The sequence below is a fragment of the Struthio camelus genome, chromosome 24 (assembly GCF_040807025.1).
Source record: "Struthio camelus isolate bStrCam1 chromosome 24, bStrCam1.hap1, whole genome shotgun sequence".
Lineage (NCBI taxonomy): Eukaryota > Metazoa > Chordata > Aves > Struthioniformes > Struthionidae > Struthio > Struthio camelus.
Window position 1 is genome coordinate 7,518,173 of NC_090965.1, and position 24,433 is coordinate 7,542,605.

General features: G+C 49.8%; 1 protein-coding gene across 3 annotated transcripts; it reads right to left on the reverse strand.

Moving 5' to 3' along the window:
• Positions 1-1,179: 1,179 nt before the first annotated feature.
• SLC41A1 (solute carrier family 41 member 1) lies at positions 1,180-24,432 on the reverse strand. 3 transcript variants are annotated; one of them, XM_068918609.1, is made up of 11 exons: positions 24,341-24,432; positions 22,899-24,107; positions 15,836-15,943; positions 11,518-11,589; positions 11,074-11,218; positions 10,830-10,976; positions 9,896-10,043; positions 9,165-9,244; positions 7,892-8,026; positions 6,841-6,989; positions 1,180-5,107 (listed from the first exon to the last, which is right to left on the reverse strand). In XM_068918609.1, exons 2-11 carry the CDS (start codon positions 23,274-23,276, stop codon positions 4,922-4,924), a joined length of 1,548 nt encoding a protein of 515 aa, XP_068774710.1. In that variant the 5' UTR covers positions 23,277-24,107; positions 24,341-24,432; the 3' UTR covers positions 1,180-4,921. The 3 variants fall into 3 exon arrangements, with proteins under 3 accessions (XP_068774710.1, XP_068774711.1, XP_068774712.1); XM_068918610.1 differs by having other exon boundaries at positions 1,180-5,313; XM_068918611.1 differs by lacking the exons at positions 22,899-24,107; positions 24,341-24,432 and adding an exon at positions 21,105-21,227.
• Position 24,433: the final 1 nt, after the last annotated feature.

The following is a 24,433-nucleotide window of genomic DNA, read 5'->3' on the forward strand; positions in this document are numbered from 1 at the left end:
AGCACTGCTGTAGGTTTGCCGCAGGACTACCCACCGCGCTCCTCGTTCAGGCGAGCAGCGAGGAGGCACAGCCGTACAGGAAAACAGGCCACAGGATAACGCAAATCCTACAGCAGCAAACGCAGAGCCCTGGCAAGGCACCCGGCTGCTGCGTGTTCGGGAGGCTTCTCGGCCTCCCCCAGCAAACACGCAGGACCGCTATGCGCTGCACCCCTAAAACAGCCACAGGCAGAGGGAGGACAGATAACAGGCCCTCGCTGCAGGCATTGCAGCTGCAAAGCCAGGGAAGGGGCTGAAAAACAAACCTTTGCCTGTTCTGCTGGGAACTCGTGTAGCTACCTGGGTCTACCCAAAGGCAAACTAGAAGCTGGCCTGGCTAAAATCTGGCAGGCCATAATCTTATCATTTTCACTAATCATGTTTTTACCTGATGCACAAAATTTTTATTTTGTTTTCATAACTCATTCCACTACATATCAGAAAATTGAGAGTAGAGAGAGAGACCTTCAACCACAGAGTGGCTGCACTGCAGATTCATGCAGTGAATACACAAGACAATCTGTTATTAATTCAGGCAACATAACATGTTTCAAATCAATTATTAAGCCAGAGGCACCACTTGAATGAGCCACTGCCACAGTCCATTAATGCCAACACAAGTAGGAAAGTGACCTTCGCCTGCATGCAAACACGCGCCTGCTGGAGCCCCCGCAGCAGGGAGTCGCTCCCGTCTCTGCTGAGAGGTGCGGCGAGGACGCGCTGAGCCCTTCAGCACCGTCTGCTTCAGGCTCACGGCCTTCCCCAGGCACTCCCATGCCACTGGCAGTCATTTCGCCCCGTTCTAGCATCACGACCAGAAAAATAGAAAGCTCATCCATTTTAGCAAAGGTTGGGTCTCTACAGGCACAAGGGTCTGATCAGCCCTTTCTCAGCAGCTGCTGGGTCCTCTGCATCACATCTTGGGAAACATTAGCAAATTAACCACATCCTCACATTGCAGTGGTCTCTCTCCCCTAAGGCCGATGAAACTTTCCCGCACAAAAACCAGACAAGAATCAGGCTCCCCAGGAGGTTAAGTGTTTTAAAATATTTCTAAAGTAGCAGACAGGAGATGTGACAATAAGGTGGTATGACCGATACCTTCACATGCGAGGACCGCATGGAGAAAACACACCGCAATCCACATAAATAAATGTCATCTTTATTTAACCAAATATAATTTATCAGTTAAGTTGACATCTGTCAATTCAGTTATAGGAACTATAAATAATTAAGACAGTCTTTTTCCTTTAATAAAAAGAGTAAACCAGTATTTTTTCATTTGCAGTCAGATGTAAAGTAGGCATGCATTTGAGTGCAACTGGTGGAAAGTTTTCATCCTTCAATATTCCGAAAATTTAAGTTAGATTCTCCCCTGACTTATTTCCCCCCTCTCACACACCCACGCTAGACCTTATAAAATTGTACATACAGCATCATCCCAGCAGCATGACAGCTTTTAATCACCTCTGGGTCCCTACGTCTTACAGAGGAGACCAAAAGTGGTTGATTCTCCTTCTGGCAAAAATCCTTTCTTAGGGAACTAGATAGTTGTGTGACACCTGAAGAGACCTAGGACCTTTCTCACATATAAGCTTAAGTGTTAATGGAAGGAAATATCAAATCTATTCCTCAACATCAAGCAGAGAAATCAGGTGAGCAGGAGCAAATACTTCAGAAGTCCCTAGGCTAAGACTTCAGTACAGGAGGGTTTGGGGGGGGGGGGGATGGGGGTGGTGCTGGTTTGTTTGAGGTTTTTTTGGACAATACCTTGGCCAAATTAGATTTGTGAGAAGTCAAGTCAGGAGGGTGAAGAGTATAAAGTTCAGAACTAATGTCACGAAAGCACACATTGCAAAGGTAGAAAAAGGGAAAGAAAGCCTTAGGCTACATTAGTAAGGTAGAAGGGGGAAACCCATCTGAAAATGCATCACCTGCTCTTCTTAAGGTCCAAGAGTCAGTATTCTGACAGGGTAAGAATCAGATCTCTGCTTCCCAAATTCTACAAACAGGGAAGGTATTAAAAATAGGAATACTTTATATATACATACTAAAAGAATCCTTTCATGTTTCACAACTTGCTAAACAGTGGTCCCTCAGCAATCTGCTCTTGAGCAGGCAAAAGACTAACTGCAGGTTGGTTCAGATGCATCTGTTTCTGTGGTTTTTCAGAACTGGTTTCCATTAATCCTGAGCTTCCTTTCTAACAGGCTTGTCTCCAGAGTAGGGATCAACTCTGGAGCCAGATCTCTGGGTGTGGACAACACCTGATTTCAGTCTAAATTTGTTCTCGATTTGGATCGTAGAAGGGTGTGTTCACCTCAGCTCTTCCGGTTTTTCGGGGGATGGGGTGGGGGTGAAAACAGTTTCTAACAAAATCCTCTTACCTAAAAAGTAAAAATGGCTACACTTACACAGGGCTTTGTAGAACTCGGCTAGTTCTTGCATTGCCAGAGCAACACACATATCTTCCAACCAGGCCTTATTTCAGATGATCAGCAGCCCCAACAGCACATTGCACTTTTTTCCATTTGAGCACAGAAGCCCAGTGTTGCTGGGATAGAAAGCAAAAAGACAACGAGCATTGGTTTCAATAAGGCCTGTGTGAGAAATACAGAAGTTAACCCAAATGAGGAAATTAAGCCAATCAAGAATGGTCATGTTCTGCTATGAGGAACACACTTAGACAAAGAAAAAAAAAAAAACAGAGAGGAAAAGCAGCAGCCTACAGGCAACCACAAATTCAGCAGCTTTAGGGTTATACTGTGGAGCTGCAAATAAACAGGACAGGCAGTGTGTCCAGAACAGGACCAGAACTGAAGCACTCCGAGCCTGCGCAGCTAAGTACGACGAGAGCTTGGCTGTTATTTCAGGGTCAGGATGTAAGGGGCTACCGTGCTGAATACTGCAGGCATCCCCAGAGTTCTGGAGGATACCAGCAGCTCCCCGAGCTTTGTGTACTGGAGCACTGAAATCAGGCTCCACGCAATATACTGTGTTTTTCCATCTTTCACAGATGTTAAGAGCTTCCCCCCACACACTTCAAATCATGCATTCAATTTATATTCATACATTAAAGCCCGTTGAATGAGGCTGGCTGCCTGAGCATATCATTTGAACATGGTGTAATAGGGTGAAGTTTCCAAGTCAATCAGACCTGCTTACACCAAACTGCATCCAGTTTACTGAATCAATTTAGATCCAAATGGAAAAACTAAAGAGTGTTAAGTGCCAACAACATTCAGCAAGACCATTTACAAATGCCTTAGTCGCACAGCCAGAACAGGTTTTCTCTCATTATGCCGCTGCAGACTTCCAATACGTACTAGCAGGATAAGAGAATGCATCTCAGCATTACTTAGATGAAGAGCACAAAAAGCAGAGGGGAGAGTAACAGAGCAGAGAGCCCTGCACTTGCACAGTACTCAGCCACTGCTTGCAAGCCAGGCTGTAACCCTGACCCCAGATTTCACAAACCTTCTCAAGGGCAAGCTCTTTCCTTTGCTGCAGTCCAGTACAGAGAGCTGCACTGAACTTCAGGACTCGGACTTCAGAAATCAGGCTGCAGCTGCTAACCTGTTTCCCAGCTAGCACTTACACACACCGGAGAAAGCCAATGGCTGAACATGGGCGTCCTTTTCTAAGGGGCACCAACAGCATAACATTCCCAGCTTTGAAGTGCCTCAGGCTCAGCTGTGAGAAATACTGAATGGCCTCTTCCCAGCTGCAATGGGCCCTTCAGCAGCACTCACCAACTGTGAAAGTAAGTCGTAACACAAAAAATAGGATCTATTTTTCCACCCATCCTGAACAGGCTGCCGTGAAAACAGTGCCGTGCCTATACCAGCACAAAGCAGACATGTGCGCGTACCAGCCCTGCATACAAAACCCATCACAGCTCCAGCAGATCTCTGCTTCCTTCAACTGAGCACTGGCAGGCAGCAGGGGGAGAGTGATGGATAGGGCTAGCTCGCAGCCTCTTTAGACAAAGCGCAGAGCATATCCTTTTGCACACAGCGGTAGCTGAACTCAGTCCATGATCACCACTCTCCATCTGCAGATGAAAGATGGGGAGAGGCAGAACAAGGCGTTTGTAATTTCTGAGATGCAGATGCTGCAGGATGGTTGGCAAAATGGAGCTATATTTGAGAGAGCTTCTGTTCTCCAGCCTAAATCTGTCAGCAAAGACCAGCCCACTCATAGCCAGATTTCAGGGCTCTGCACTCCGCAAGCCCGAGATATCACTTGGCTTTCTTGTGGGCACATAGGAAATGGGTGTTTCACCACCCTTCACGTATCTTCGCTAGTCCTTCTATTGGAGGGTCATGTGCTTTGGATGCTACGCGCAGGAAGGGGATTCAGAGTGAACACAAGGGAGGAGGGTGACAGGGTAGAGAAGACAGGAGATATCCCATGCCCTCATCCACGAGGTTGTACTTTGCTAGAAGGTGCCTGTTCAGTAAAATAAATCTGAACCTTACCTCCAATATTTAAAACGCTTATGAAGCGAAAAGAGCAGCCCTTCACCTCTAGTGACTGGGACAGGGTGGGCTCCCTGTATGATCTGACTGATCAGTATCCTCACTGTAGCCTTGGTTCAGATACAACTGCTATGAAATTGCACTTGGTGATTGTCTCTTTACACTTTTTTTGTCCTTCCTAAAACTAGATTTATATTCTGTACAAACTTGGCTTGAAATATAAACCACATAAAATTCCCATTGAAAATAATGAGAATCCAGTATCAAAGGTGAAGTCTCAAGAGAGACAGGGAGAAGAAGCAAAGGAGAGCAAGAGTGGAGGAAAAGAAATAAACCAAAAAAAAAAAAAAACACAACACATTGAGGAAGGAGAGCTGTCAGAAGAAGGGCAGTGAGGAGAGCTAGTCTCCCACATCAGAGTCCCGATCACCAATGAGCCAGAGGATGTGGAAGCTGAGAGCAAGGAGACCTGTTCCGATCAGGTCCCCCAGTGCTGTCAAGTATGGGATGGAGAAGTTGTCAGGATCGAGGTCCCTGCCCCACATCCAGTGCACCATCCAGTCAGCAATGTACAGAAGGATGAGAACCTGAGAGGCAGAAAGGAAAGAGTCATATCAGCCACGAATTTACACCTCCCCAGGCCCAGTCCTCAAGGTGCATCACAGTGGTGCAATTCCAGCTGAGCAGGCCAGTTTTCAGAGATGCAGAACCTCAATCCTAGCAATGGAGCTGCTGGCTGGTCAGAGGAACCTTGCTGAACACTACAATCCGGGCATTTAATGCAGGCTGCATCCTAAAAGCAACAAAAGCATAGCACGACGATGAACTTGCAAATTTCCATGCAAGGCACGGAAACCCCTCTGTATCTTTAAGAGACACTTACCTACCCTCCCTTAGCTTCACACGTCACTGTTAAACTTAGGCTTAGAAGGGGGAACTCAGTATGCTGGCATCCAAACCCCTCCCACATCTCCCAAAGTCTAAATTTTGCATCTTTGTTTTCAAATCTAACCCCATCACGCTTACAGATATGGGGCCAAAGAGGGGACTCGGAAGCATGCAGGAAGCTTGGGAAAGGGGCAGCAACGTCTGGCTTCCAGGAATAAAAGGACAATTTCCCAGCAGCTGAAACACCAGAATGTGATGTTCACCCCCACCTGCTTCAATGCAATACGGAGGTTCATATAATGTCTAATCAAAGACAGAAGAAACCCACATTGATCCCCTCGAGCCTTTGGTCCAAGACAAGCATTTGAAGTGGCCAGCAGGCTTTTTGCTGCTAATGCCTCTGTTGGTTCCAGGGCTGGGAAGGCCTCGCTTGGGACTGCAGCAGCCAGCACGCTGCAGTCCCTCTGCAGCCAGCTCCCCCGCTGGCGCTCCAAGACTGCAGGCTGCTCAGGGCAGTGGCTTTGCAGAATGGCTGTGAGCGGAAGCCTCCTCTAAGTGCCCAAGCAGCAGGCAGGAGTTCACAACCTAAATTTAGCCTCCTAGATGACAGCACTCTGCTTTTGCCTCTGATGGATGCTCTGACTCATTTCCTCAAGCTCGCTTCAGTTGTTGATTTTAGGGGATGCTGAAACCAGCCACAGCTTCCACAAGCTGAGGGGATGGGGGTGGGGGGAAGCATAGCTGGGCTTAGTAGGAAACTCCCTAACCAGAGTGTTTCTCCCTTCCCTCTGGCACAGGCAGCCACAAGTGGCTGCTGGACTTCTGCAGGGTGCATGCCCTGCTCCATGCAAGTCCCTCAGAACAGTCAGTACTACGAGTTCACGCAGCCTCTGCGAGGAGACTGGGAGCCCTGTGTCAGCAGAGCTGCCAGGTCTCTACCCACCAGGGAGAGGCAGGGAACAGGCAGGAAGAGCCATACGAGGCACTGGGTCCCTGCAAACTCCACGTCTTGCTTTCTTCACTAGCAGTTTTAAAATGGCTAAAGCACCTAACAGGACAGATTAACACATGAGAGGGAAAGACTTCTGCTCTCAGAGGACTTTAGAAAGACCAAAGACAGATTCGGAACTTGTCAAGAACATGAGGAAGGACAAGTTAAGCTGTATGTACAGGCGTCCATAAAGAAAGGTTTATCTAGTTTGATACCTGCTCCTTTGACAAATGCAATCTATTTGGCATACCCCTCCCCAGCACATAAACCTTCTAGATAGGGCAAATTACTGTGCCCTCAGTAATCTGCCTACAATTTAACTGGGGGAACAGCTCCTGACTGAAGGTGATGTGTTCGTGTCCCCTTATTCCCCCAGCCTGAGGTGGGGGGGGGGGAAGGGGTTACAGCCCCAGAAGGACTCCAGCAAAGTCTGGTGCTTACCTGGAGAAGGGCAGCTGTCATGTAGAAGAGTATGAAAATCAGGGTGAGTGTAGTGTGTCCACCTCGCATGGAGCTTATGGTGTAAAGAAAAACCAAGTGTCCAGGTACCACCAGAAGAAAGAGCACACGGGCAGAGCGGGAATTCACATCTGTTAGGAAAAAAGGTGGAGTTAAAGGTTTAAAGGGGCCCAAACACACAGCAACTCCGCAGACTGCTACCTGGGTGCCAGGTGACAAGGCAGCACACGGTGGTCAAATCAAAATCAGGCACTAGCACACTGGACTCTCACCCCTGCACTCCCCCAGAGCTGGGCTGCAAGGTGGTGCCCTGAAAGATGGCCCAGCTGTCAGAAACACCCAAGGACGCATTGCACTGACAAGCGCTCAGTACAGCTTTCAAGAACTTTCTGGGAAAGGTTGAATTTTCTCAGAGCAAATAAAGCAGGGAGCTCTGTCTGCACCTTGTCTGGTGACCAGTTTACTGACAGCTCGCCGATCACATCTCTCCTGCTCCCCAAATGCCAATACCTAATGGCTGATACATGTGAACAGAGAGAAAGTAATCTTTGCCCATGCTCTATGCTGGAACACAAGTTTGGGCTGTTCTCTGCCACACAACTGCTAAATAATAGAGCTGTTAAGAAGCCTTCATTAGTGAAAACTTTTCTGCAGCTCTACAGGTCCAGCTGAAATGCAACATTCAAGCAGCCTCAAGGCAGGTTTTAGCATCCCAGACACATCTGGACAAGATTTAGAGGGTGTAGAATTTACAATATTAGATAGCGCATGGCACTTCTGCTCCATGTTTTCCTAATCCAACAGGTTATGTCCTCTCATATAGCAGCTTTGCTAAAGGTCCAACCGTCTGTAGAGGGCAGGGCAGGCCAGAAGACCAGCTGTATCCATGATGTGACAGCTGCTTCCGAACAGACTTCAGCCACCATTTCCTTTGACAGCGCTCCAGTGACTGTCACAGACACAAGCTTAGCCAACCATTTGCAGCAATTGGTGCTGGCAGAAGAAAATATATCTCAACCCCCCACTTGAATACCTGAGCTGAAGAAAGTGCTGCAAGGGCTGGGGCACTTGCGAGGGGCCGTTTCAGAGCTCTCTCCGGGCATCCCATTCATGTGCAGGTAAGTGGAGATGCGACTAGCCTGCACTGCTACCAGGTTGCCACCCACACCTGCAGATATGGGGAAAGCAGCAAGAGAAACGTCTCTAACAAGCTCAGAAGGGAAAAAGCCATTTTCAAAGGCCAGCAGACCTGGAATCGCCAGATGCCGGAATAATGTACGACAGTATTTTTGACCCAAATTCCACTTTTGCAGGATGTAAATGATGAAGACAAAGCACTGCAGTGTCCCCTTAGGCCTCTTAATAAAAACGATGGAATTTTTTTTTTTTCTGCAGTTTTGATTGGAAGAAATATATGGAAAAAACAAAACACCTGAGTCGGCCACGAAAACAGACACAAGAAGTTTGAAGCTACTTTTTTTGTTTGATGCATAATGAAACCGTGGAACTCACTAGCACAAGATGCACTGGCTCTTGTGCTCTGTTAATTAACTCTGTTTATTGAAAGGCTGCTAATGCAGAGAGGAGTTTCTTTGGTTCGTCAGGCAGAAAGGGAGTTCAAAGCTTTACACCAGAAGCAACTAGATTTCCTGACTCTAAGTTGCAAATCAAAATCTATATGTCGCCAGGTGCCACAAGGCACAGCTCTCAGAAGATGGCGGTCTTTCTCTTGTCAGAGGGAATCAGGAGATGAAGACTATTCTCATCAGGCTCCACCACCCTGGCAAGGTTAGACAGAGCATGCCTATGGGTGGGTCCCACAGTGTCTGCGTGATCCTGGCCCAGTAGCCAGGCTGGCTTGTCTTCCCCCACAGCACGATTTGAATTACGCAGTAGCTGTTATGCTAGCATGGTCCCTGGCTGGCTTCATCAATAGCAACTCCTATCCTGGGCTGCGTTATCTGCTTCAGGATGCAGTTCCCAAGTCATAGATCAGCCCCAGATAGCCTGAAGGGTACATTCACCAGCACAACAAATTAAGGAAAATATTCCGAAGTACATCAGGGCCTCGGATTTGGAAAGTGCATCTTCTTGGCAATAATCTCTCAGGCTAATTAACCCCTCTGGTGAAAGGCTGGCACCAGGGGGAGCCATGCTGCTGTAAAGCTCTGGTCTAAGAACCATGTCACACTAATGACCAAAGAGAACTGGGCTCCTAATCCCATCTGAAATGAGGCCCATTGGACAATTTCACTGTCTGCCAAGAACCTCCAAAAGCTGGAATAGCAGAGTGGAAAGGAACTCACCATTAATAACTGGCGTGAAAACAGCTATCCCAGCAAAGTTTGGATCTGAAACCGTTCTGTCCAAAATTAACCCACCAACACTGCAGGGGGAAGATTGAAGAGGTCAGTGAAGTAACTAATTGTTCACGCAAGGCACTCTACCCAAGAAGGTGCTCACTGCTGCTGTGTGCGCACCCAAGGGTGATTCCTACCCTATTAACATGCACCTACACTTGTGGCTGTCGCACGTGATTTTAGGTCTCACAGCTGGGGCATAATCCTGGAGCTCCTACTATGTAATAACAGGACACAGTTTCAGCAGGCGCTATTCCCATTGCTGCCAAAAAGTCCAAAGACTACTAAATCCCTCAAACATGTACTTTACTGCAACACAATCATCAGAAGCAATCCTGCCCTTCAAAGGACAGGTCTCTTGTGAGGAGAACTAAACACGATCTGCATTTACTCCCTGGCCAAGTTAAGGTCTCCCTGAGCAGCAATGGGTACATCGCTAAAGCCTTGGATTCCAGCAGTCAGCTGCTTAATCATTTCTGTGGGCCTAGATCCCGGTGTCTTTGTCTAGAAAAGACAAAATGACCCCCTGTCTCCTGGCAGAGTGACCTGTGGAAGAGGAAGATGTTTGGTTCTCTCTAGTCTGGAGTCTATCAAGGGCTAAGAGCTTGAAGGGGTTGGCAGGAAGGGTACTCTTTCTGTCTGTGTCTGGGAAGAACTACTCTTCCACGCCTTCCTACCTGCTGATAGCCATTGCAATAATGACCGGCTCCCAGCCAGAGTACAGCACCTCCCGAGTCGCTGCATTCTTCTTGGCAATGATGATCCAGATGGGCAGCAGAGCTATGAAGAAGGCGCACACTAAAGGATTCACATATGCTTTGCTCTCTGAGGGGGAAACAAGGAGAGGCAACACATCAAGGAGATGCCCCCCTGCAGCAGGGGGGCAAGGCGCTACTCCAGCTGAGCTCAACAGGCCTGGCTTCAGACTGCCTTCATCCCTAGAGGGAAGGGAAACTCTAGCAGGGACAGGCAAACTAGACCAGGCCATCCTCAACCCTGGGAGGTGTGACATTTCCTTTTCCTGATCCACTCTCAGCAGCTTTATCAACAGCTCTGAGTGAAGTGTCCTCTTCAGTTACTAATTGCTCATTCCCACTTTCAGGTCCTGGGCAAGATCTCCCAGTACAGCTTCGCTGTAGGCTGAACTTGGCTAAGTCATGTCTTCTGCATCCTTACCACTGGGGAAGGAAGGTGGGAGGGAGGGAGGAGGAAAGCGTAGAGTCTACAGCTGCAGCTCTGCACTGAGGACTCCCCAGCTGAGGATTACAGTAAAAAGGACTAAAACCAGAGCTACCTTCCCCTGCTGCTTTAGCCACAAGATCAAACCTCTAGCACTTGGAAGGAGGCAACCTCTCCCTTACCACTTTACTTGGTAAGAAGGACGTATGCAAATCACTGCCAAGACTGTCTGCAGCTACAAGGCAGTAAGAAGGTCCATTTCCTCCCCTCACCAGTTCTGATTAGGTCTCGCTAACTGAGGTAGCTTCCAGGCCAGGCATCCTATATACCCCGAGAACAGTAAGGATAAAGAAACAGGGTGAGGTGCAAGGGAGATGCTGCAGCACATGGAACAACCAGGGAGAGAGAAACCAGGGAGACGCTGCTCCTCACCCAGCTCTTTGTATAAGGCCCAGCTGATTCCTGAAAGCAGAGCCAGGGTGATGAGGTCCCCCAGGCTGGCAGCAATCGGTGTGGCTACATTATCAGGATTGATCCCCATCTTCCTGGATCCAATGATGACCCCAATCATGATCATGCCTATGAGCCAAAAAGAGGAAGAAAACACAATGAGGCCAAGGAGAGCTGAGCAGTTTAGAAAGAGGTGCGCAGAGGGTGTGCGGGGCTTATCTCTTACCCAGAACAAGGGAAGCAATGAAAGCAGTAGCCACACTGCTGGCACAAAGCAAGACAGCATGGTCAATGCTGAAGTGGCCATCCGGGATCCATCCGAATATTACTGCTGCGATTGAGGCCAGGAAGCCAACCACAGTAGCCTGAACCTGAAAACAGAAGAACTAGACCGTTGCCAAGAGGGACAAGAGCAAAATGGTCCCAGGGTGGGCAAAGAAGGGAACACCACTCAGGGTATGATCCCAGGTGGATTAGCATCTGGCAGGAGGACACCAAATCTCACCTACGGGGCAAACTTTTACGGAAAGACGATTGTGAGACATTTTCCATTTCCTCCCCACTGGTCATGCAGTACCAAAGAACAGGTATTTAAGCCTTCTGACACTCCTCACGATGGGACTCACACAACCCATCATTCCCACTTTCTTCTCCTTTCTCATTTTCTTACCTGTATCAGAGCCATGTTCCCTGTTATCATCCTCCAGAGCTCTTTGGGTGTGTCCATTTGGCCAATATTAGCCTGCAAGAGGATATCACAATATTATTATATACTTAAAAGACCGGTGTCATTTCGTACGTATTAACCGTCAAATTCCTGCCTTCCACCAATGCAAGTCTGGGCTGGGGGCAGGAGAGAACAATACCCTAAAATCCTCAGCACTTATGGAAGACGGTTTCGGCAGAAGGGTGCAAGTATACTCGGGGCATAGCTCTGCAATCACTTCACAATCTGTGACATGCGGTTCTGTGAATGTCATTTGGGCAACATACCCGGGATGCATATGGCAGGACAGCAGATCAGCCAGACAGGATCCCTCCCCTCCAGCTGAATGGGAAGCAGCCAAAATCTTGCAATAGCAAGAAGATATTCTTTGTACTCATGCAGCGTCATGCACTGCTGCTTATTTACTAATTGAATTCACTTTACTGGTGATCAGGCCAAACCTGGCTAAGGCCCAGTTGCGTCATGCTGTCCCCCGGGTCAGCCAGGAGGGAAACAGGGGAGGCAGAGTGTCTCAGGTCAGCTATCTGCGTGCCCTCAGCTCCGGTACAGAGCAAGGCCAGAGTGACATCACATGGGCAGAGGGAGCTGGCAACAAGAACTAACGTTTCAAACAAAAGTTGAGTAAACAAAGCTAATGCCACGTAGAGACCTACTGAGTAGCAGGAAGCAGCCATGGTACACAGGTCATCTGGCATCACTAAAACTGCAGGAGATGCTAATCGGACTAACCAGAACAGATGGAAAGTTACTTTAATTTCTTGGCACACAACCCCCCAAAACCCCATCTGGATCACTGCAAGTTGCTGGTTATCATGGAGCATAAGGGTTCTGCTCTTCTCTAGCCACTTCTAGGTCTTTTTGGAAAGTTGGAGAGAACAGACAGGCAGAGTGTATAAGCTTATAGCCAATCTTATAGTATTAGAAGCTGATGAAGATGAAGAGGATCACATTTGCCACCAGGAAATCATAAAGGAGAAGCTCAAGAAAACCAGGCAGTAGTTCCACGATAGAGTCACTGACTGACAGCACCAAACTCATAACATAAACTTCTACCTCACCCATCCCCGTCTTCAAACCCATCTGCTAAACAACAGAGTAGCAATTTCTGCCTCTCCGGTTCTGATCTCTGCAAAAAGGGAAATCAAACAGCAATAAATCAGTCCATCTGTGCTCCTTACTGCACACACATTTAAGAGAATTGCCAAGCTACTTCAACTAGCATCAAAATGCACCCATCTCTAGGGTAAATTTTTCCGGTCAGTTTAGTGGGGAGGAGGAAGGAGTGGGGGAAGACTAACAAAAAGTTGACTGGAGAGTAGCATTCAGCACATTCATCACAGGAATTTGAGCTCCATACGAAGCCTGACCTTAATATTCCTGATACATGGCAATTAGGTTGGGATTAACATAACCTAGCTGTAGTCGCTGGCAACAAGATTTTAATCCTTTAACTAATAGGAGAGTTTTGCATCTTAATTGTGAAAGGAACTTTTAAGGTGCCTTAATGCGGCACTAATTAGAAGCCCACAGTCCGAGAAACCATTCCAGGCTGCTTTCCTGCAGAGAGAGCACAAGAACCACATCGTGAAGCACTAGTGAGAGGAGAGCTCACTCCTCACATCTGTGCATGTTCCCCATGCCTACGGAAGAACCAGACAAAGAGAAAAAGGAAAAACAAAGAGGTTATCTCATCCCACCAGGCACAGATACAAAGTAGCAGCATGCAAGGCTAGAAAGAAACTTGGGAAGAGGCTGCATAGCCTTCCTTCCCACCGGGGCAAAGCAAAGTAGGGGACTTGTACAAACCCTGTTTGGCTGACAGCCAAGCTAACATCTCCCCACAGCAGTCAGCTCAGGGGCAGTAGGAGGCACGGCGAGCCCAGGCTGGTGCAAGTGTGGTAGTTGTTCGGCACAGCTGGGCAGGCGAGCCAGACTAGTGCTCTCGGTGCTCAGGCTGCCCTGCTGCAGCCACCAGAGCAGACAGGGGAAAGTTTTGCACTCCTGAGACTTTCTGCAGAGCCTGGACAGTCTCATTTCTCTGCCAAGCCTGCCCCAGCAATGCTCTGTGCCAGCCCCACGAGGGAAGAGGCTGGTGAAAACAGAGGCCACGGCAGTACCACGCTGCCTTTGTCCCAGGAGAGCAAAGCACTGACTCTGATAAGCCCATGCTCAGAAAGCGCAAGCTGGCCAGAGACTAGCCAAGGCCAAGAGGGAGAGTGCCCTGTGTCTGGGACCGTGAGGATCCTGACATGATCTGAACAATAGGGAATGAACAAAACAAAGGGATTTGTTTCTCAGAATGAAGGGGCAAACAAAGCTCAGTCTGCAACGCAAGCTGCAGAGCTCAGCCTCTGTCCCTGCAAGCCCTGGCACGGGAGCACAGCTGGGCCAGGTGCAGCACGAGGCCTCCTGGTAGCTTTGCTCTCCCCAGCAGTGCCTGGAGAAGAGGAGACAAGTACCGAGGGGAAGCACTCACTGCCCACACTCACCTCCAGGCAGAGCTGAGCTCAGCTTTTGCCAAGTTATGCTGGCACGACCATGTCCCAGGCAGCTCCGTGTCCAGCTCCTGCAGAGAGCAGCAGCAGAGCAAGGACTGAATCCAAAAATGGAGGGGGGGGGGGGGGGAAGCACGCAGTCAGCAGACAGGGGCTTGCAGTGCAGAAGGGTTCAAGGCCAAGCCAAGGCTGATCCAGGGAAATTGGCCAAGGCTCCCCAGGGATTGCAGGGCCAAGCCCAGACTCTGAGCTGGGAGGACAGAGAGTATTCCACTCCTGTAACCAGTGGTCTCCTATGTGCCACTGGTTCAGTGGAATAGAGCAGCATCCTTTATGGTACCTAAAGGGAGCCATAGCATGAGGCTCAAGGTGGACTGCAGGAGAAAAAAGATGAACAGCTCAGAGTATTGGCTCTGCTGCCTTCCAGAAACGCACCAGGAACCCTGGCCTCAGGGAGGCCTACAAGAAGCTACTTGGTGAAAAAGCCAAAAGCTGGCATCACCCCATTGCCTAAGGTGGAAGAATGAGAGAAGATCCAGGAGACCAGATGTAGAGAGACCTTTTCAATACTTCCCTGTTCTTTCTGCTGCAGCAATCAATAAAAAGAAGGCTGAGAGGAAGGGAGCTTACTAACAAGCAACTCTCTGCTAGCTGTGCTTGCTGCTATTACCCAGACAGACAGCTCTCCATCCCTGCATCTCAGGGAACACCTCCTGAGCAGCACTCCCAGGCCCATGCAGGTCAGCTCCTCTGCTCTCTCAGTGCCAAGGTTGAGCTGCTTGCCGCAAAGCCTGTCTCTTCCAGTAATTCACCGCACAGAGCCAGTAGAGTTTAAAGCTTGGCAGCAGGCAGCTAACGCCTTGCAGATGTAAGATTCGAAGCTATGCTCCCATCATGGGGTGCCCCACAAAACATGGAAACATGAGGCAGTCACTCGCTATCATGCTCAAGATGAAGGTGCTTTACAGAAGGAAAGATTATTAATTATTGTGCCTGTTAGGAGAGGTTGCCAGTCTCTCTCTAGCCCCGCTCAGCTACAGAGACAGACTGCTGTGTTGTAGCAGGAGTGATTAAACACAAAGCAATTCATTTACAGCTGGACTAACACAGCGTTCTGGGGAACTAACAGAGCCTGCCCCCGTCTCTCACAGGGAGCTCACTGTTTCATAGGAAAGAGAGTGACACTTCTAGAAAGAGCAATGCCTGGCCATGCCTCTCCATCAACTTCAAGAGGCTGTCAATCCACCTGCTATCTCTCACTGCAAGGTCCTAATAGACAGGCAAACTCACCTCCATTTTAGCCTCTGCAATACAATTCTCTCCAGGCTTTCTTATCTCTTACCCCTACTGAACCTGGCTTGTTTTAACCTGCTTTGCACACACTGATGGCATGCCTGTATCCAGCTTCCTCATGAACAAAGCTGGGTCCAAGCACTCCAAATATTAAACTGCCAAATCCTTCTCAGGCACTATGCCTCCAGGCCCGTGAGCAGTCATGACAGGAAGTGAACTGTCAGCAAAGCTTAAGGACTATTGAGCCTTTAAACCCGATTAGTCAAATGGGATGAAGACACCTTGCAGGAATGCCAAGCACTAGGCTCTTTTTCATGGTCACTGACTTCACAGGCTCACACACAAAAAAAAAAAAAAAAAGACTTTGTTCATCTGCCCAGCCACTACACATACATATGCTTTCCTCCCCTGCAACACCCAAAACCAGAGATCAGGTACCTTGTTCTCTCCCCTAGCATGCCTTGGATACTCACAGCTGTAGACAGGCGAGATGCCAGAGTCATCTCTAGGTTCCCCTTCAGGCCCAGTAGCGCAGGTACCAGGATAAATACCTCAGTCACATATTTGAAGACATCCCAATGCTGCAAGGTGAAAGACAAAAAAAATAAGAACACCCAGACGTGGCCGTTGGACACCTTTGCTTGGAACTGAGCGTCACTTACTTCACTGCTTTTGCAATCTGGCACTGCCTGTGTGGCCCTGAACAGATTACCCAATTCCACTTCCAGTTTGAGTGCCACACTTGGAGCTTTCCTGTATTTTTACCATTTTTGACATCTGGAGGTCAAAACAGGGAGAAATGAAGAAACTTTGCTCACTATTTGCAATTATCGGTAGACTCAAGCATTGAAGCTTAGTCAGCCTCAGCCCACAGCCATCCCCCTACGCGTGTGTTTTACAAACACCTTCCTGAGCAAGGCCTTTCTGTTTCCTGATGCTGCCAGCTCCAAAAGGCAGCCCATCTTGGTCTCTGCTCCCCCTTACCTCATGGAGGAGGGATGCTTGCCCTCCTTCCCCCTGGCACCTCCATTGCTCAGGTCTGTACCGCCTGTTCTGGCTCCAGAACCAAGCCAGTTCCCTTGGGCATGAGGCAGAATAGACAGTCATGGTTATTTAGGAAAGAAATCAAGAGTAATTGTAGGGTAAGCAGTCTCACAACAAAGCTGCTAGCTTCTGGGAAAACACAGAACAATCCCAAAAAAACTCACAACCAGACTTGAAAAACTGCAGGCCGCATGAACCTCCTTGCCTGATTCCTTATTTTCAAGGATGTTTTGCAAGAAGGCGCTGTATCCAAAATAACTCCTCTGCTTCCCACATTGCCCTAACTACCACACTCTTTAAAGGAAACCAAGCACTGCTGGAATCACACACTCAGAAGTTGGCTCCTTCACCAAAGGCTTTAGCAGTCATGGCTCTTGCTGCTTTCTTCACGCTAACAGCATTACTTGCAACAGGCTATCTTTTGCAGCACTCTCCTTGGCACAGCGCTGGACTGCCAGAGGCTAACTAGCCAACAGGATGCGTATTTCTTTCTAGGACAAGGAACTCTATCAGCCAACATGTTACAGCAAACAAAGCTCTTTCTACCTGCGTCTGACTAATACCTTCCTGTGGGGAAGGACTTCAGTTATTTTTGTTTATTTTTCCACTCCTTGTTCTGTTTGCCTTCAACACTGGGACAGCAAGAGCCAGCAAATTCCAGTTTCCTGCCAGCTCCTTTGCAACATGGCGTTCAACTGCACTCACTGGAAGAGCTGTCTGAGGAAAAACTGTGTTCGCAGGAGACAGGTAAGTGCTTAAGACGGATGAACTGGAAGTGCTTCAAAACGATCCAGTTGCTTCATGACAGTCCCTTAGCATTTCCGCCAGCTTGGTAACATAAGCCAGCAGCGCTCTCCACCCCTCAGGTGCACGGATGAAAGCTGTTCAGCTATTTCAGGCACACCCACAACCCTCTCACTGCCCAAGGACAAGGCTGCTGAGGACACCCAGTCTCCAGACTCTCATCTCTCTTCACCACCCAAATCCTCTCCCAGCTGCTGTGATGGGCAGCATCTAAGAAAATAGCTTTAGCCCTGGCAGCCAGCCTGCTCAGACCTCCCAACACACAGCTAGCCCGAGCTCCTGACTCGGGAGACCTTTTTGTGACTGCCAGAGGCACTCTGAAAGGGTATGGCTCTACATAAGCCTCTGAACAAGCAGCACAGACGGACGTCTGATTTCAGTGCCTGCTGCTGCGGGGAGTAGGAGAGGGAAGTAGGAGGTGAGAGAGAGAATCAGTCCTGCCCTCTGAAGTATTTCATTTGACGCAGCGGCACATCAGGCTGTGCTTCCTTTAAGGTCACATCTACGAAGAAGCGAGCTCTGCTCTCCTCCGTCTCTATTTTTAGGTAGGCCTAGCAGGCATTATGATTATTTCGCTGCTTGCTGTACTGGTGAATCCTAGGACTTCCCTTAGCAGTATCTAGAATTTGTTCAGCAAGTGACACGTTCCCACTCCCCAGCAAAACGAGATGGGTGCCACCAGAATCACTTCATGAAAGGAACGTTGTCGTTAGTCCGACCACAGGCTGGAAGCACTTGGCGAGCTTTCTGGCTCTTTCTGCTTCAAGAGATATAATAGAGGAACAATCAGGCAAGAGCTAATAAAAAACTGCAGTCCTAACCCTGCTTTGTCCTAACCTTGGCTTTGTACATTAACCTTTAAAGGAGTCTGCACTGCACTGCGAGCTGGTGCCAGAAGTTGCTGTAACTGGAGCCTGCTGCAGCAGCTCCCCGAAAGAGACAGTGGTGTTCCTAGAGAAGGAAAAAAAGCCATCTTCGGGAAGGGAAAAACAAGAAGATTTCTGCAGACTTCAGCAGCTTGCTCACTGCAAAGAGCAGGACCTATGGGCTCCTGCCAACTTTCTTAATATAAGACGTTATACAACACTGGTCTACAGGCATTTAGTTCGTCTTGGAGGCCCCCCCCCCCCGCCCCGGTTCCTGCAGAGAACAAAGCTCCCCGCAGAGACGTGTGCCCACTGATGTGGCTCCAAGGGGAAAACCAGAGCCAGAGTGTTTGGGGAAGACAAAAAAGGGAAGGGGAACCATTGTGAACGTAGGTTCAGGACTTTGAGCTGTTCAAATCCCCTTCCCCCTTGTAACAGTCCCTCCAAGAAGCATGAAGCCGTTTTCAGCGTCGAGTAGGGAGGATCACACAGTAAACAAGATCCTCTAGTACCGTCCAGTCCCTTCCACCCCAAGGGGAACACCCTGCCCTGGGGAGTGAGGGGGCCCCCAGCTGGTTTTCAGCAGTTCCATGGAAGAGAATTACAGGGGGAGGCTTTTTGTCTCCAGCACCTCCTCCCTGGCCTCTGGGGAGGGGGAACAGAGATAAAAATAAGTGATCTAGGTCTAACTTTTTCCAGGGTGACCCTCTACTAAGCTGTGGTCCCTCTGAATACAGGTCTCCCCCGGTACCAGAGCCCATCACAGACCTCATAGTCTCTCCCACGCAGCACTGGGAGGTGAGACTGGACCTCGGCTTGCCAGAGGCTCTGGAAGTAGCACCGAAACCCACGTGGTGTTTTGCTGTTTCTTCCAGGCTCGCTATGTTTCAGAAGCTTTGCACCTGCAGACATCTAGGTATTTCCAGGACAACAGCTGCTTCTCGGCCTCTCTCATTTTTGGTTGTTACACATGGGGGTTAAAGCTCAAGAACATAAGTGGCAGTATGGTTTCACTCAGATTATAGCAGCATGGTGATTCATGATAGCTCAACAGAGGGAAAGAAAACACTGAGGAGGCGGCAGGTTAGAGCTATTTACTGCCTTGGTGTGGATAGTTTGCATACTGCATATCTCTCCTCCAAACACCCTGAAAGCAATCTCACCGCAAAGAGTCAAAGAACAAGTGGCTTTGACAAAAGAGTTTAAGGCCCTGCACTCCGTGGTAAAGAAGCGAGTAAGGGCCAAAACAAGCCTAGCAAAATCCTTGTCCACAGATCCAAGCAAATTCACCAGGATGGTGCTTCCTCAGCCCATGAGTCAGACTGCAGGCTTTCAGGACAACAGTAAGCAGAGATGCTCCAAGATTTCTTTGCTGCGTTCACTCCCTCCACAGCCAACATAGCGCTGCTGTCGAGGAAGTGAGAGGGAAGCAACCCTCGATGTAAACAGCTTCCACGAGAATTACCAGGGCAGCAGGGTTAGGCCATACTGCAGGTTTGAGCAAACAGGATGCAGCAGCAGATGGGGAGCAGGGCCAGATCTCTGCAAAGGAGCCCTGTTAGGAAAGGGCTTGGAGGCCAGCTAGGCTCCAGGGTCAGCGCACCCAGCTGGCCCTGCTCAGACCCACCCCACGAGGGATGCTGACACCAAAGGTAGTCAAGCAGGGGAAGTAAGCAGACTCCCTCCTTCACATGAGATATCACCCATTCTGCCCAAAGAATCTCCAGGGAGGAGACAAGTCTGGAAAACCATCATCCGGGGCTCTGCTGGGAGCAGGGAGGTTGCCAGTACTTCTCTGTTGTACACAAAAAAGCACCTGGTACGCTCAGATGTCGCCTGGCCCAAAGACCTCTCCAACCCCAAGGGGAACAGAGGCAAATTCCCCTACTGAGAGACAAATTCATAGGAAAACATTAATGGGACAGCATGGCATAAGCCCAGGGCTGCTTGTTTTCACAGTGGGGAGACTAATTACAGCTGTCTGATTAGTCCATTTGTTCAAAATAGGGGAAACTGAGTGTATGGAGCTCTCCACCCACTGCAAACCATGGCTGCATCCAAAGCCATGGGACTCCTGTCCTCCTCAATGCAGCAGCTGCCCCTGCACGCCTCCTTCCTTTCCTCCAAGGTTTTGAGTCTCTGAGAAGCCAGTTATCCAGATCAGCTCCCCACATTCTGCAGCCAAGCGAGATGCAACCACAGGCTTCCCTTCCCCCCTTTTTACCCTATGGCATTTAGATGCCTCATTTAATCCCAAGGCTAAAGGGAGTTAGAGGAGTTGGCAGGACATGCTGCATAGCTACACGCTGAGCTGCTGTGGAACAGAGGAATTATGAAGCTTTATTTCTAATGGCCATAAATAAAAGACGGGAGAAGACAGCGGTATGCCACAGTATCCCACCCCTGCCCCTCTCCTCCCCAGCCAGAGGGGCTGCTCTTTCTCCAGGAGAGACTTTAAGGCTGGGTTCAAAGCATGGCCTCTGAGGAAAAACCAAAACAGCCACACATGAGCTTACAAGGACCTTGCAAAGGGAAACATGCTTGGAATGTCTTCCTTTTTCACAAAGTCATTTCAATAAATCCCTCTATCCTGGATTAATTCAGTGCAGTCTTTCCTGCCTTGAGCCACAACTTCACAACTCTCCCAGCAAGTTGTATGAAGAGAAACCATAAGGATGACCAGTAGGGAAAGGCATGCAGCAAATAACCATTACAGGGGCAAGACAGCGAGAAGAGCTTGATCCTCCACACGTGTAAAAAAACCCAACTTACCTAAACATGATGGAGCCTTACCGCCCTAATAGCATACAGACTGGCTTGGAGACAATTGTAATAGCCAACAATACAGACAAGCAACTGACGTTCGGTCTTTTCATGCCAAGCATGGCAAGGGGTTGTTTACCCCACTTAATAGAGGTGCTTCAAGGAGAACTTTTGGTTGACCGTAGCTCTAAAAAGGCTGCCTCCTCCCATCCAAAGAGTTTCATAAACTCACTGCATGGGTGATTGAGTTTTGTGCCTTACTCACCATCTTGGCCTGGGTGTCCAGACAACCCCGCGCAGCCTGTCTTTCAAAGCACAGGAAAAGGGCTTAGGGTGCTGATGAGCTGAGATGCACTCTTCGAAAACCAGTGCTCGAGAGACTGACACGGGAACCGTAGTCTGTTAATTTACATTTCCCACATGAAACCTAAGCAAACCACACAAGTGCCACATCACCCACTATTCCAGGTGGTTACAACACTGTCCAAGTTTTAGGCTCAGGTATCTGCAATGCTACTTTAAAATCAGTCACCTCTTTTTTTTTTTTTTTCTCTCTCCTCCCGGCAAGCATCTTCATTTCCTTTTGGAGCCAGTGTGGAGCAGTCAGAGGCAATGACAGATTGGAAAGCAAACACAATCCACGCAACGCAGCTCTTGATACCACTCCTTTAAAGAGGTGCCTGCAAGCTACTGCTGAGTTCCTCCTTGGTTTTGTGGAAAGCTGCTCTCAAGGCAGCTCTTTAAAAATATGTTTTCTCTGAAAATGCTAACATCATACTCGAATCAGCCTAGTTTCTAAGGTTTCCTCTAGATGGGGCCAAGCCTCTGAGGCCAGCTCCCTATTAGGGAAAGCAAAAGACCTGATGAGAGAGCTTGTCTGGCAATACATTGGTTTTGATCCAGAGGTAACAGCCAGCTGTCCAGCTGGCTTTTCCAAAGGCTCAGCTGCACACATCTCTCAGGAGGAGTCATCCCATTAGCCCAGTCACGCCTGCCTGCTTCAAGCACACAGGAAGGTAGGGCAGAGCCCACTCAGCCCGACTTTGACCCTCAGAGCGAGCCATCAGGCAAGCGTTCTGCACCTACCGCAACAAGGAACCATTAACTAGGCTGGCTGGGATGAGCCTGGTGTGCTGAAACAGTGCAGCAAACACCAAAGGCGACACAGGGAAACGGGGCTTGTGGAACCAGGGACCAGGGCCTGGGATGACCATAGTTGTCAATAGGAGAGTGTTTTATTTCAAGTACTAACGCACAGAGCCATCTCCATTCCCAAGCAGGTGCTTTGGCTGCACAAGTGCCAGCTGCTGCCTCCTCCTTCGGGCAGGAACAGGGCAGCAGGGGTGCATGCAGCCTCCTCTTCCCTCACTCCAGACATCACCAAGGTCAGGAACCAGTCTCAGCTACAAACCTCTCTGATTCACAAAGTGGAAAGAAAGCAGACTGCAAGGCCTTCGCTTACTCTCCGTTTATGTCAGGGGTGACCAATACATCCCAGGCCTTGAACACACCTATGCTGTGATCCTAGCTCACAGAAGCATATCTGCGCTGAACTAAAAAGGTGAGGTATGACTTCAGTGCAGGCACCACGCTCCTCCGAGGCACAAGTTAAGTGCTGGTCCCTACAACACGAGCCACGCACCTATGCTGGTCTGGGGATATCTGCAAATGCTGCAGAACACACGCAGCCTTAGCAGCTCACCCCAGGACCCACGGGAACACAGCAACACTAGGAACTGAAGGCGGTCCTCCCTGCTCCCCACAGCTCATGCTCCAACCATGGGGCCACTCTGCTGTAAGGGATCCCTGCTCCAGTTTAGTAACACAAGGCTGGCCAAGGACAGCAGAGCAGTCAAGAAAGGTGGCTCTCTTCAATTTCCCTGACCTCCCTGGTCTCCCCCACCCCAAGCAGCACACAAGGTCTCCTTCCCCTCTCTAGCTGCCATCTGCTGAACTAGCTCCAGCATTTCAGTGCCTCCTGGCTCAGCGTGGAATCAAGCTGGGGGCTAAAGAAAAGGGATTCAGAGCCTAGCCCCCACCAGGGAAGTCTCAGTCCTACCTGCACGATGTCCAGCACCATTCCAGCAGCAACTGTCCCAAAGCCTGCCAGAAGGAAAGGGAAGAGGACCTGGAGCCCAATGGAAAAGGAAGTCTCTTTGAGTGGCGAGGCAGGCTCAGGACCTCGGTCTGTGCTGGTGTCATCGCTTTCATTGCTCTGGCTGCCATTTTCCAAGAGGGCATCTTCTTCTCGCACCCCTTTGGCATTTGCACGGGACTCCAGCACCACCACTTCGACCCCATCACCATCAGATCCCAGGAACTCCAAGGGCTCCACCAGCTGTGTCCGGTCTGGACCAACGTGGCAGTCCACAGGCACAATGGGCAGCACAGCCCCATTAGCCTGGTGGGCCTCTTTCTGCTCTGGCTTGGAAGACATGCTGCAGAGAGGCTATCCTGACCCTTGGCTTGGTGGGCCTACAGCCAGCAGCTGTGCCAGAGGAGACCTTCTGCCAGGAGCTTATACAAATGGCCTTTCCAGCATCTAGAGGCCACCTCGCCTATCCCTGCTAGCCTGCCTTTGAGTGCAGAGACTGCTCCCGTAGCAGAGATCCCCATCAAGCACAATCCAGGAACAGGGGACACCAACCACTGGGTGAGCAGAAAACACGGGTGGAACTGAGAACTACAGCAAATTCACTCTAGTTCTCCTCCTCTCCAGCACTGTGAGCTATGGCAGCCGCTGAGACAGCATCCAAGCTTTTCTTTGTTGCTGTAAAAGAGTTTAGTGCATCTTTCTTTGGGTCTTCTTCCAGCAGCAGGACTGCTGTGATGGAGCACACAATAAGGCAGAGAGAAAAACAAATGAAGCAAAGAGCAAAGAATAAAATAGAAGCCTAAGAATTGGCTTTTATAGATGATACAATCCAGAAAAATTCTTCTTGTTACCAGGACTTTGTCACTTTCCCCAGCGGTACTTTCCTTCTGCAGAACTCGCGTCAGAAAGCTCTTGCGGGATTTCGCTCCGCCGCAGCCTGTTTTGCGCTCTGTGCCAGGAAAGGCAGCAATACCAGCAAGTTCCAAGTATCAGTGTCGATTTCCTCCTCCAGGAGGGAATTTCTCACCTCACAACACGAGGCAACAACAGCTCTTAAAGTCACAGCGAGCTCCCAGGGAAGGTTACTCAGCGAGCCGAGCGGGCTGCGGGGCGGGCGCCGGCATCCGCAGAGCCTCGCATGCACACGCCGCGCTCCGAGAACCCGTCCTTCACCTGGAACACGGGCGGCAAGGCGGGGGGGGGGGAGGAAGAAAAAAAAAAGGTCGGTCCGGAGGGGTCCCGGCAGCCAGCACAGGCACTCGCGGCGTCCCCCTCCGCCGCCCCCGCTCCGCTGCCCGGCGGGCCGACTCCGCCGCGGTGCCGCAGCGCTGGGAGCGGCGCCCCCGGGGGTCCCCGCAAGCCGCTGCCGCCGCCGGCAGAGCCCCGGCCCGGCCGCCGCTACTCACCCGCCGCCGCTGCGCTCCGGCTCCGCTCTGCCCCCGCGCTGCGCCGGGCCGGGCCAGGCCGGGGGCGCCGCCGCGCCGCCTTGACATCACCGC

What these genes read in the sequence shown, in the direction of transcription:
- SLC41A1 (XM_068918609.1), bottom strand. Translation starts at nt 23,276, where the DNA reads ATGTCTTCCAAGCCAGAGCAGAAAGAGGCCCACCAGGCTAATGGGGCT. An exon ending in GGAACATGGCTCTGATACAG is followed by an intron (nt 11,219 to 11,517) that starts GTAAGAAAATGA and finishes TTCTGTTTTCAG; the next exon opens with GTTCAGGCTACTGTGGTTGG. An exon ending in CAGCACTTTCTTCAGCTCAG is followed by an intron (nt 6,990 to 7,891) that starts GTATTCAAGTGG and finishes TTTTCCTAACAG; the next exon opens with ATGTGAATTCCCGCTCTGCC.